At 40.5% G+C, this 11,912-nt stretch overlaps 1 protein-coding gene across 1 annotated transcript; it reads left to right on the top strand.

Annotated features, from left to right (window-relative positions):
• The first annotated feature begins 2,670 nt into the window (after window positions 1-2,670).
• On the top strand, window positions 2,671-8,925 carry LOC311344196 (homeobox protein Hox-B7a-like). The gene is made up of 2 exons (XM_084468963.1): window positions 2,671-3,271; window positions 7,770-8,925. Exons 1-2 carry the CDS (start codon window positions 2,764-2,766, stop codon window positions 8,024-8,026), a joined length of 765 nt encoding a protein of 254 aa, XP_084325089.1. The 5' UTR covers window positions 2,671-2,763; the 3' UTR covers window positions 8,027-8,925.
• Window positions 8,926-11,912: the final 2,987 nt, after the last annotated feature.

Genomic DNA, 11,912 nt, shown 5'->3' with positions numbered 1-11,912 from the left:
TATTAGCGCAATCGTTTTCGGAACGTGACGATGCTGCCTAATGGCATTAGGTCTGTGTTTTGCTTACAGATATAAGTAATCGAGTAATTAATACAAAATAAATGTAAGTAAGCCTATGCAAAAAAGTAAGAAAATAGAAAACAGTAAGGGAAAGGGAATTCCCTTTTGTTTTATTTTTAGCCTTGTGGTAGCTTCTCAGTTACTACAGGCGTGCTCTAATCTGTCAGCACGCAGACTGATAAAAACGTTCAGTTCACGAGGCCAAACATTAAGTCCCGACTCGGAAATTGGCTCTTTAAACAACAGACGGCAAATCTCCGGAGCCAGCCTTCTCATCAAAACATTGCCTTATTTATGACGTGTTCTTCTAGGCCCATCACTTCAGCCGTTGGAAAGTCGCGTCTTTCATCATCATAATGCAGATGAGGACGCAAGGTCAGTGTATTTGTGCCGTCAAATTGTTTCCATATGGCTGAAAGTTATAGGGAATGTCACGTTTTTTCTTCTTTTAATAAACCCCCGGACTGCCAACAGGCAAGATGCATGGGGTTTGCCGTCAAAATGCCTCCTATGAAGCTAGATCACTGAAACACTTCAAAGATTTTAATCTAGACTGCTGGCGATGAACAAGTAGCACAGATTGCGCCAAATAGCACATGGGTATTCTGTTAAAAAGGACGAATATTCGAGTTAAAACTTTAAGGATTCACGAGAAGGTTTCTCCCATCTTCCATCATTTCCTAGTGAGAACGCGAGATAATTTCTACAATTTTAAGTGCAGTGATGGATTCAGAATGTAGGCCTACACTGTTCAGTGTTTTACATTCAAGCCTCTCCAAATATATAATATGATGATCCATGAATAGTAAAGGAATTATGCCAGACTTACATTTCAAATCCTTTGCTTCATGAAACAAAGTAAGTAACCAAGGGAAATGCGTGACATTTTAATTAATCCAAAGCAGTGTTTAATACAAAACATATCAGCCCTTATAACAGTATGGCTTCTTGCTATAAGAGAAAGGAAACTCAAGGGTTGACAATTTCCGGTTTGCTTAAGAAACGTGTTGTTGCTTATAAGATTAAACACATGGCATCCTTTTTCGTGTAAAAAAAAATGAACAGGGCAAAATGAGAACAGAATGATACTTTCCGTCATGCGTTGATACGCTATTATAACCACAACGAAGGTTGTATATCATACAACCACCTCCTAAACGTTATGTCAAAGGACAACCCTAAACCCTGTTTGCTCAGCAACCAGACACCTTCTGGTATGGAAGACTAATTCTACACACAAATACTTTGATTTTCTATTTAACTCCAGATTAAGTAGAATAAGGAGGGTAATACAAAATAGTTTTTCTGAGTGGATATGTAATCAGTCAAGCAGAGACAAAGTTGAAATAGCCTTACATTACCTATAGAGCGTTAAGGTGTGCCTTAGGCTAACTAATGTTGCTAAGGAGTTCAGCTAACTGAGTCAGTGGAGACTATACTCACAGCTCATATTGTTTGCCTCATCCAAGGGGAAGATTACGGAAACAGATGGTCTTGTCCTACCTAACCAGGTAGCCTACGCCGATTCGATTCTCAGGCCTATCATTTGTCAATAGGCCTATGGCATATTGTCTGACATTGTCATACAACAAATATCAGATATTGAATACAATTGAATATGATTGTACAAACAACCAAGATCAGATATTGAATAATATTAATTATAATAAAACATGCATAGGTCAATGGTATTGTCTTGGTGAATTTCATAAATTATTAAAATGATGAGTCACTGTGAGCAACAATGGAACATATGCAGGCTTTTCACGTCACATGACCAACATATAGGCTATGATCCACTTTTCCAATAATCAGCCGGCAGAAGTAGCCATGCCATTGGCTACCACGCTATAGGGGGGTCAGTATCAGGCGAAAGCTTTGACCAAAACAAAAGTGTCTTTCTTAAGTTCCCATACCCCCGCTAGCGTGTTCCGTTCTGCTGTATCCTATGTGACTAATGTTGCCGGGGGGAATTGCTCTCTCCTACTCCCTCTCTATATATAGGCTATATCTGTAGGCCTACATATATCTGTACATCTGTCAGTTGGACTTACTTTTCATTCATTGAAAAGTTTGCTTTGGATAAACCCGTCTGCTAAATGCCCTAAATGTAAATGTATTGTTAATGTTCGGTGAAGTAGGCCTACTAGATTATTTATTCCTAAGCGTTGATTTTGGTTATTATAATAACATTATTATTATCATTATTATTACAATAACTAAAATAAATAGGCTAGAACGTTGTCCATCATTCGTCCAGATGAGTTGATCACCTCGAGGTTTTGGATGAATATTTGGAGGTATCGGACAGTTCCCAAAATAATGTAGGCCTATTGTAAGCCTACCGATGCACATATATTTGGCTGTGCCGTAAATTGGCTGATTGGACCGACCTTGGTCAGTTTACGGACTGTCCTGGTCTACTTTGCTCATTCGCGCATTCAAGCGGACACTCGGTGCTGTGTATCGCTCTTTCCCCCTCAGGCCCTATGCCATTCGCAAACCAAATCGGCCATTGGACATCTTGACATCACATGGAACTCCGTCACGTGGCTCCTGAGGAAAGACAGCAAGGGGAGGGGGGACGGAATGGGTGATTTTTTTGTGGAAATGTAGACAGTAATACCCAGCCAATAATTCACACTACCTCGTAAAAAGTCGACATTTAACCACCCCAGGCCTACAAATCATCGGCACGAAATTATGAGTTCGCTGTACTACGCCAACGCGTTGTTTTCCAAATACCAACAAGCCGCAGCAAGTTGCTCCGTGGTGTTCCCTAACGCACTGAGCGGCAGCACCTTTCCAGACTCTTGTCCAACTTCATCGTGCACCCTCGCTTCCAACTCCTCTCGAAGTGGCTATCATCATGTCACCAATGGAGGAAACGGCAGAGAGTTCCCTCCTTGCTCATCGTCATTAGTTTCATTTTCTAGACTGCACGGAGGCAACGGGAACAGTTTACCATCAATTCTTTCTCCCAGTCCAGAAATGTATTCAAGCGGAGCCGAAGCTGTGTCTTACGGGCTGGGATCCGGTTCGCTGAGCTCACTTCACGGATCTCTGTTTGACCGGCACTCCGACAGTCAACATCTGGGCGCCAGAATCGCATCTAACTCAGACTCTGGCTTCGGAAAGCAAACATCCGCCGAAGACCACCATTCACTTACCGAAGAGAGTCTACGCATTTACCCTTGGATGCGAAGCTCAGGTAAGGGGAGTAGCGTAAACAAGACGGCTAAATAATCCGTGGGGGGATTCAGAAATATTTCGAGTTAAGATGACAATAATCGACGAATAGCATGTAAAAAAGGTGGGTTGAACGCGGAGGAAAGCTTGGTTGGAGAGGTGCGCGTTAGCTCAACCCGATAATTACGTTAAACGGTCTTTAAACTGTTGGTCCCGTTGCGGAGCGGCCGAGGCCGGCAGCTGAAGCATGCCAGTCTGGTTTTACGACCACTCCTTCCTCTCCCTCCCTGGGTCCGTTATCTCTCCCTGCTTCTTTCGCTCCCTCTCTGCCGTCCAGCAGATATTTTATGACTCTCAACCCCTATAAAGCCGTATAATTTAGGACTTGGTGAATATTCATCAGGCGGCATTGTATTTTGGATACGGAAAAGAAAAAAAGGTTGCTTCACTGATCGTGCAGTTAGCCAAGAAACATGTAGGCCTATTGCTTTATAGGACTAGCAATCCGAATTCCAAGTGTGTATTTCCATGGCACGATTGAACTTAATAAACTGGTGCATGAGCTTCCTCCAAAAATATTTTGTGAAGTAGTTTTGTCAAATTCTACATTACTGAACCTTTTGTACGTACCATCCAGTTAATGGCCTGTTGTCAGATCGATCCCTTACCACTATAAAGGTTTGATGTCTGAGCTTTGAATGCCTGCATCTGATGGTGAAAGCGTCATTGTGTTGGTAACAGTCTGAACATTGAATGGAAGGCTGCATTGCGATATGGCCCTTGGAGCAGCGCCCCAGACCACAATAAACCAACAACACCAACAACAACATCCGTCATGGCCTCTGAGACTTAATATGGAGTCTCGCATAATTTTTCGTTGCTGATTGAAGTAGCCAGTGTTATTCTTTTCAAATATGCATGCTTTAAAGTCGGATAGTAAGTAAATGGCTGTGTATGGGTGTGTGTGTGTGTGTGTGTGTGTGTGTGTGTGTGTGTGTGTGTGTGTGTGTGTGTGTGTGTGTGTGTGTGTGTGTGTGTGTGTGTGGTTATTACCTATGTTTACGCATGCGAATTTCGTTGCGTATGTGTGCTATTACCTGTACACTTGCTGAAAAGAAAAATGTAAAGGTATAAAATCACAAACCCTCACCACTTCGTCTCCAATCAATAACTGAGTTATCCAGTCAGTGAAGCCTGTATCATGACGGCCAGGCATGCCCCTCACTATTGACTTTGCATCAATGAAGGGCTACTGTTTCTCATTGTTATAAGCATTCCACTGATTGTTTCAGGCCTGCGATACAAACTCGTCTATAGGCGTGTGTCTGTGTTTGTCTACGTGTGTTTGTCTACGTGTGTGTGTGTGTGTGTGTGTGTGTGTGTGTGTGTGTGTGTGTGTGTGTGTGTGTGTGTGCGTGTTGGGTGCGCGCGTGTGTGTGCGTGTGTGCGGGTGTATATTTCTGGCATTATGTGACTTCACAGACGTCTGTGAGAGTAGGTGTGCGCGCCTGTGCCTACGTGTTTCTGCACGTGTGTGGTTTCTCCTTTTGTGAACCTTGGTCTAAGAAAATGGTGAGCAAATACAATAACTGAACAGCCCAGGCGATTTCTTCTTTGAACTGCAAAATAATTCATGGGTAGGGCTATAATAAGGTAAATAAATTCTCAATCAGAAAATTGATAGTGATTAACTTAGGTTATTCACTTTAAACGTGGGTGTACAAACATATATTAACAGGCACGGGCAAAATAAATGATCACACACGTGTCGCCAAGATTTATATGTTATTCTTCCTTTTCCTCGCTTGCCTGCATGCCTGAGATGTGCGTAATATGTGAGGTTGCGCTCGTATGCCCGTGCAACGCGGACACTGGCTCTCGCGACAGCCACCATAATGAATTTACTGATTTTAATTTAGATCAAATTCCAGACCGGGCGTTCGATAGAATTGAAGGAATGTCTAGAATGTACAGGAGTGATTTCAGAGTCCGAAGGAAAGCCGTTAATCTTTGTGGGTGAGAATGATCGGTTGATGAAATACCTACACGCATCTCACCTCTAAGCCAAATAAATAATCACTTGTCGAAAAATAATGTGGATTTTTTTTCTACCCACACCTACCAATATATATTCTCTAGTTTTAGTTACGGCCATCTTTCTTTCCAAAGAGAATCTACCCGTTTGCGACGTACACAGGAGTGGATGAGTAAGCACAATGCCTTGTTTTAATCGGCCTCTTCATGCGATGAAACAGAATTCCTCCAAAGCACAAGCTATTTCTGTTGCTTCGAATAAATCTTTGTTGACAGCGTGAGTGCAGCAAACCCCAACATAGATGAAAAATGATTTCATTTTAATCGGTCTCTCTTTCTGCGTATGCGTTCTCTTTTTTTTCTACTAAAGTGAAAAAACGGATACGTCGCTCTGCAGTCAAGAGGAAATGGCAATTGTGCACCCCCCCCCCCCCCCCCATACACACGCGCGCGCACGTGCTCGCAAGCAGACGCGCGCACTAACAAAGGTCAGACTTGCAAACACTCACTCACTCATTCACACATTATGCCTACTGCTTTTAATAAAAAATGAATGTGCGCGCAAACACACGCTCACTCACAGGATATACCCACACGCGCATGCGCGCTCCACACCCACTCACATACGATTATAATCATTCCAACCCGTACAAGTAGAAAATAGAAAAATCCAGCTGCTGAGATCCCTGAACGGAAATAGTTTTAAACTCACTGATCGAACGGGGACGCCTACTGAGAAAAAAGGTCCTGTATCAGAAAGCTGTTCAGTCAGACAAATGTTCCCACTATATAGTTGAAACTTTGAATAAGAATATTGTGAAGAAAGAGTTCACTATCTAGTTTCACTAGATAATTTGCCACGTGAAAACTCTACTGGTCTGCTGGAGAGGACGCGTGGTAGGCTATCCATTGAATTGTGATATATTGATTTGCATCTTTAGGGATCAAGGAAGACATTTGAGTTGATACTTCTGAATGCTAGAATAGACTTATAAACCTTGGGTAGAATATAGGCATACACCTACTTGTATGAATAACCTTTCTTCTCTCATTTTAGATCCAAGGTGTGACTTTAATCCTACGTATAATACAGTAATTTGTAATAGTATATACACTGGCCTTCTATATTATCTTTGTAAACAAACGTAGGCCAATCAGATGAGCATTCTTGAACCCCACAAAATATTGACACATATATATACACTTTATCTCAGCATTTTATTTAATAATACTGTAACGTGATTTCATAATTTATTCCATAAGAGTTTCATGCCACGTAGGCACACACCCACACACTGAAACACACTGACACAACCCCCCCCCCCCCCCCCCTCGAATTTACATATCCAGTAAGAAATAAGAAAGAAAGAAGAAATAACATGACTAGTAGGATATTAAGGGTTTATAATTCAAATTTGTTGGCCACAGTTTGAGTGCCTTTCCAAATTAGCTCTACGCATGTGAATATGCAGAGAAAACGTTGTCGTATTTTTGTAATAATAGGTCTAAAGCCTCATCAGGTTATTCACTGTATGATTATACTATAAACACCGAAGGCCTAGAAGAAAACAAATACATTTTTTGTCCTTTGGTCGGTAGGATGTTTTATTTGTATTATTTTCCTTTGAATTAAATGATTCGTACCCGACATAACACTTTTATGGGACTTGGGAACACAACCACACACACACGCACACGCACACGCACACGCATGCACACACACACACACACACACACACACACACACACACACACACACACACACACACACACACACACACGCACACACACACACACACACACACACACACACACACACACACATACATACACACGCACATGCACACACACACACACACACACACACACACACACACACACACACACACACACACACACACACACACACACACACACACACACACACACACACACACACACACACACGCACCAGCACGCACACAAATATATTCTCGTGGCCTTCCAACGTCAACAGTGTACGCACACATAGGATGTACCAATGTCACTTGTATCGCAACATTTTTGCCTGAATTACACACACCAAGCCAAGGGCAAATGGCTGAAAAAAATATAGTGCTACTGGCTGGTGTTACAAGGCTGTTAACTGCGTTCACTAGACCGTGATAACCTCGGTGGGAGGTGGTAAATACACAACAAATGTTCATGTACCGCAACTTTCGACGCCACAGGTAGATGCTCAGATCATCACATAAATCAAAATTTACACACGTTGCAATACGACTTATTTTATGACGTTTGTTATTAGTTTATAACAAACAGGTGGAAAAGCAGATCATATCCTTCCTTCCTTTCCCTCCCCCCGTATATGTAGGCCTATATCTCTCGCTCGATAGGCTATTGTGTTCAGCTACATCTGATATCAGTTTTGGTTTATTGTTTGAACCCTCATTACTGTTCTTTGTCCTGTTCGCGTGAAAACGTGTATTTTTATATCACTTGGACAGGTGCAGATAGACGGCGAGGACGGCAGACGTACACCCGCTACCAGACGCTGGAGCTGGAGAAAGAGTTCCACTTCAACCGCTATCTCACGAGGCGGCGGAGGATAGAGATAGCCCACGCGCTCTGTCTCACCGAGAGGCAGATCAAAATCTGGTTTCAGAACCGGAGGATGAAGTGGAAGAAAGAGAACAAGACGAGCGGAGCGAGCTCCCCCATCACCGTTGAGCTTGCAGTCGGTGAAGAGGGGGAAGAGGACTAGAGCTTAAGTGAAACTAACCTATTGAGAACTTTACGTTTATACTGGTTTTAAGAACTAGCCGTAGAAGGCCCGGCACTTACAGAGCTCACCATTTTTTGATATTATTATTGTTATTTAGTTGTATTATTCATTCACGTTTTTCGACGACAACATGGTTCGGTAGTGTTCACGTAACCGTTTCCATGGGGGCCAGTCCACAGATTCAGATTTGTTCATCCTCTGAAGGTCCATACTACCTTTCACAAACATATGTTTGGATGTGCACTAATAAGACAAACTGCACTCAGAATCTCTTGGAAATTGTTTATATAAATGTGTTACCCTGTTAACATTCAACATATTGATAATCGCCTTATTTGATTGAGGACCATGCACGTTCAACAATAAAACATGATGCACATGCATTGATATCGATTTATTTTCAGAAAGGCGTTACGTTTGATGTGAAGAATTTAAATATTGATATAAATGTTAAACTTTTAATCTCTTTATTTTTTTAAAGGTTGAAAACGTTTCTACACTGGGAAAACGAAACAGTAGACTACCTATGATTTGTATGCGTATGTTTTATTATGATGAAGCTGATGTAATTTCATTATAAAATAATATAAAACTGAACTTGGTTGAACTGAATATGCCAATAACCCCACAATAACTTAATGTAGTGTGGTTGTAAAATAAAAATAAAAAATTGCAATGCAATATGTAGACCACAGCTGGTTTAGTTTGTTATAGTTTAAAGGATAATCCTAATTATCCGATTACCAATGTCTAGCATGGCACGTTGCGATTTTCTACAGTAACGGCCAGCAAGAACATGGATGGTCCTTAAATGTTGTGTTAGTTTTTTTATGTTTATGAAAAAGTAGCCTAATTGAAATAAAATATTATTCAAGTGATATTTGTGCGGTTTTCTTAAATATCAGCCACATAATAGCTTACGGGCTACTGGATTCGTTAATATCTTCATTTGTGTGTATTGAAACAATGTTTGCGTTGTTTGAATATTTGAATTTGGCGACATATCTTATGCGGCGATGTTCCATAATATATCTTTATATAGCTTAGACTAAATAATATATTTAGTAGTAAAAATGTGTATCGTAGCCCATTAAACATTACTGATGAACATTAGGCAAATGTGAATAATAGGCTACTAATAACTAATAATTAGGCAAACGTGAACTTGCGGTTACAATTGGAGTTCATATTTAGCTACAAAATAAAAATAGGTAGTGTTGAACCAAAGCTACATTTTATGCGTAGCCCCATGATATTAGCCTACCTTGATGTTTGAGTAGGTCTACCGCGTGTTTTTCGTAATTTTTAGTAATTATCTATTAAACCAATAGGAAACCTTAAAAAACCTGCCCTCACGTTGTACGTCAGGTAAGCACTTTTGATGTAAAACAAAATCCAATTAAATAGCATGTTGAATATTTACACCTTTTTTTGCTTAATTGTTTTTTGGGATGGGATGTTACATTCATACATCGTTTCTAAGTCAGTCATCTTTTCACGTTAGACATAATTTAGATTACAGTTTGGATAACAGATCTCTTAGAAAACTAGGCTAACTAGTAGTCCAGAATACGTGCACTTTCTAGACTACAATACATCCGTTAAACTACAATTATTTCCCATTTACCTGAACGTAGGCCTATAACCTCAATCCTTCGAGCAAAGACCTACATGGCCTACAAAGCAACTGGGTCCACTTCTCTGTGGATTCATCTTGTGTCAGACTCTGTCGGATATAACAGTGTGTGAGAATAACCATCCTTTACCGACTCTTGTGAACGAATAGTGCACTGCTCTTTCCAGGGTGTGTGGGAGCCTGGTCTAACGCCTTTTATTGCATGTATGAATAGGCCGGAAACTGCCATAAAAACACAAACCCAAAAAGAGCCCAAACAAATCGGCAGAACAGACGGTTGGGAAGACTATCTATTGGCGAGCTTGCGTTTTATTGCGACAATTCAGACTAGCTGCAGTTGTTTTCTCTGTTATTTTCCTTTTTCCATCAATTCCTAACATTCTACACACAGGAGACACCAGATCCATGGGACGCAGCCTATACAGGCATTAGACTCAACCGTCAGCAACTCAATTTGAAACGGAAATATAGTCCTACATGTGATTATTAGTATGGCTGCTGTGAGAGGTTGTATCGAGGCTTTAAGCTTTTTGGGGCATGTTGTTTTTAAACTGAAAATTGTCTCGGAAACATTTAAACAAATTATTTTAGTCAAGGCTAAATGGCCTATGCACGCCGACTACTGCCTGCGTCACAATATGTTATCTACTTAATGATCAGGGCTATAAGCGTCCCTCCTGACACTATTGCATTACTGCTACAAAGCGGAAAAGTTGGAGTAGAAGAACACGATTTCCTATAGATTTGTCATATATATACTTGCTATAGTTAGATATTTGTTTTAGATATGATTATTGGGAATCTACATACGGTTTGCAAACGTTTGGTCTGACATTAGCCTACTCGCAGGTGTGACCTAACTACCTTTCTGCAGCATCCTCGGCATCTCTAAAATATTGGCCTGTGGGCGACGCGAATGCCGCATTGCGAAAACACTACGGTCAGAATATCCATTGCGCATTGGCGCCTGTTGGTCTTTTAAAGATATAATGTTTGGTATGGTCAAGTGGGAGTTGTCTTACGACCAGATATACCTCAAATACTGTTTGTTACATATTTTTGTTCCTGTTTTCGTATTAATGTCTCTCAGTTGCACTGAGCGGCCCTAATTGACCTAAGCGTGATTGCAAACGGTAGTTTGTAGGCTATACTTGAAGCTGTAGACTAAGCTAGACGCATACTTTGCTATTTTAAGGTCCCCTGTTGCAAGAGCTAATAACACTGGTTGGTAAAATGGAATGATATGATTGCTATTTGGTTCGTAAGGACCTCGTATAGTCCTGTTAAAAAATGTAGCCTAGGTCATGTTGAATTTGGCAAAGGCCATTTTATATATTTAAAAAAGCTTTCCGTACAATTATGATTGATCATTCAATGCTCTCTGAAACGTAATTGTCTGTATTTTGTAAATGTGAAATAATAATAATGCATGCATATTTGGTGTGAAATGTATTTCTAAACCTCATAATGTTACTAGCCTATATAATGTTTGAAATTGTAGCATTGGTGATTGTTCAAACGTTTTGTGGATACACTAACACCATATTGCTATTAAATGGCCCATTAGTTAAATTCAAAGTATGTACACCAATATACATTCATGAACAATGTCTAACCTTTTAACAAGCACGTCCAGCATACATAATCAACTGTATCAGAATATCATGTAAATGAAGGAAGAAATTTGTGTATCAAGCTATATGTGTCGTAACTAATAAAGTTTTAAATAAATAATCAGTTTGGAGGCCGGTGGGTCGGTTTTTCGTGTTATCTATTCTTATTTCTGAAATAAATATATCCAAACACAAATACTATTTGCCCATTGCCTACTATGGAACATAATGACATAAAGTATGTAGAAATACGCATACCTAATACATTACCTTCTAGAAAAAAACCTCTAGCTATAATCCCAGACAGAAAATCACTCGAGAGATCTGTGTATTTGTCTGCTTGTTTTCTCTTTAAAGAAAAGAAGATGGCGACTCAGAAAGAGGGGAGAGCGAGACCTTGCTTCTAAAAGCACTACACGAAGAAATGCAATAAATTCCTTGTTGTTTTATGAAAATTTACAACTTTGTGATAGAACTTTATGAGTGGCCGGGTGCCGGGATTGGCCAACGGGCTGGTCATGTGGATAGGCTTAACGTGAACATGAACTTTTTATGATTTCCCAAGTGACTATATTGCTGCATTCCTTTTGGCCCGGCCACCCTTTCTTCCTGCAGT

Source organism: Micromesistius poutassou (assembly GCF_964030765.1).
Source record: "Micromesistius poutassou genome assembly, chromosome: 1".
Classification (NCBI taxonomy): Eukaryota; Metazoa; Chordata; class Actinopteri; order Gadiformes; family Gadidae; genus Micromesistius; species Micromesistius poutassou.
This window is presented reverse-complemented; position numbering and strand designations above follow the sequence as displayed.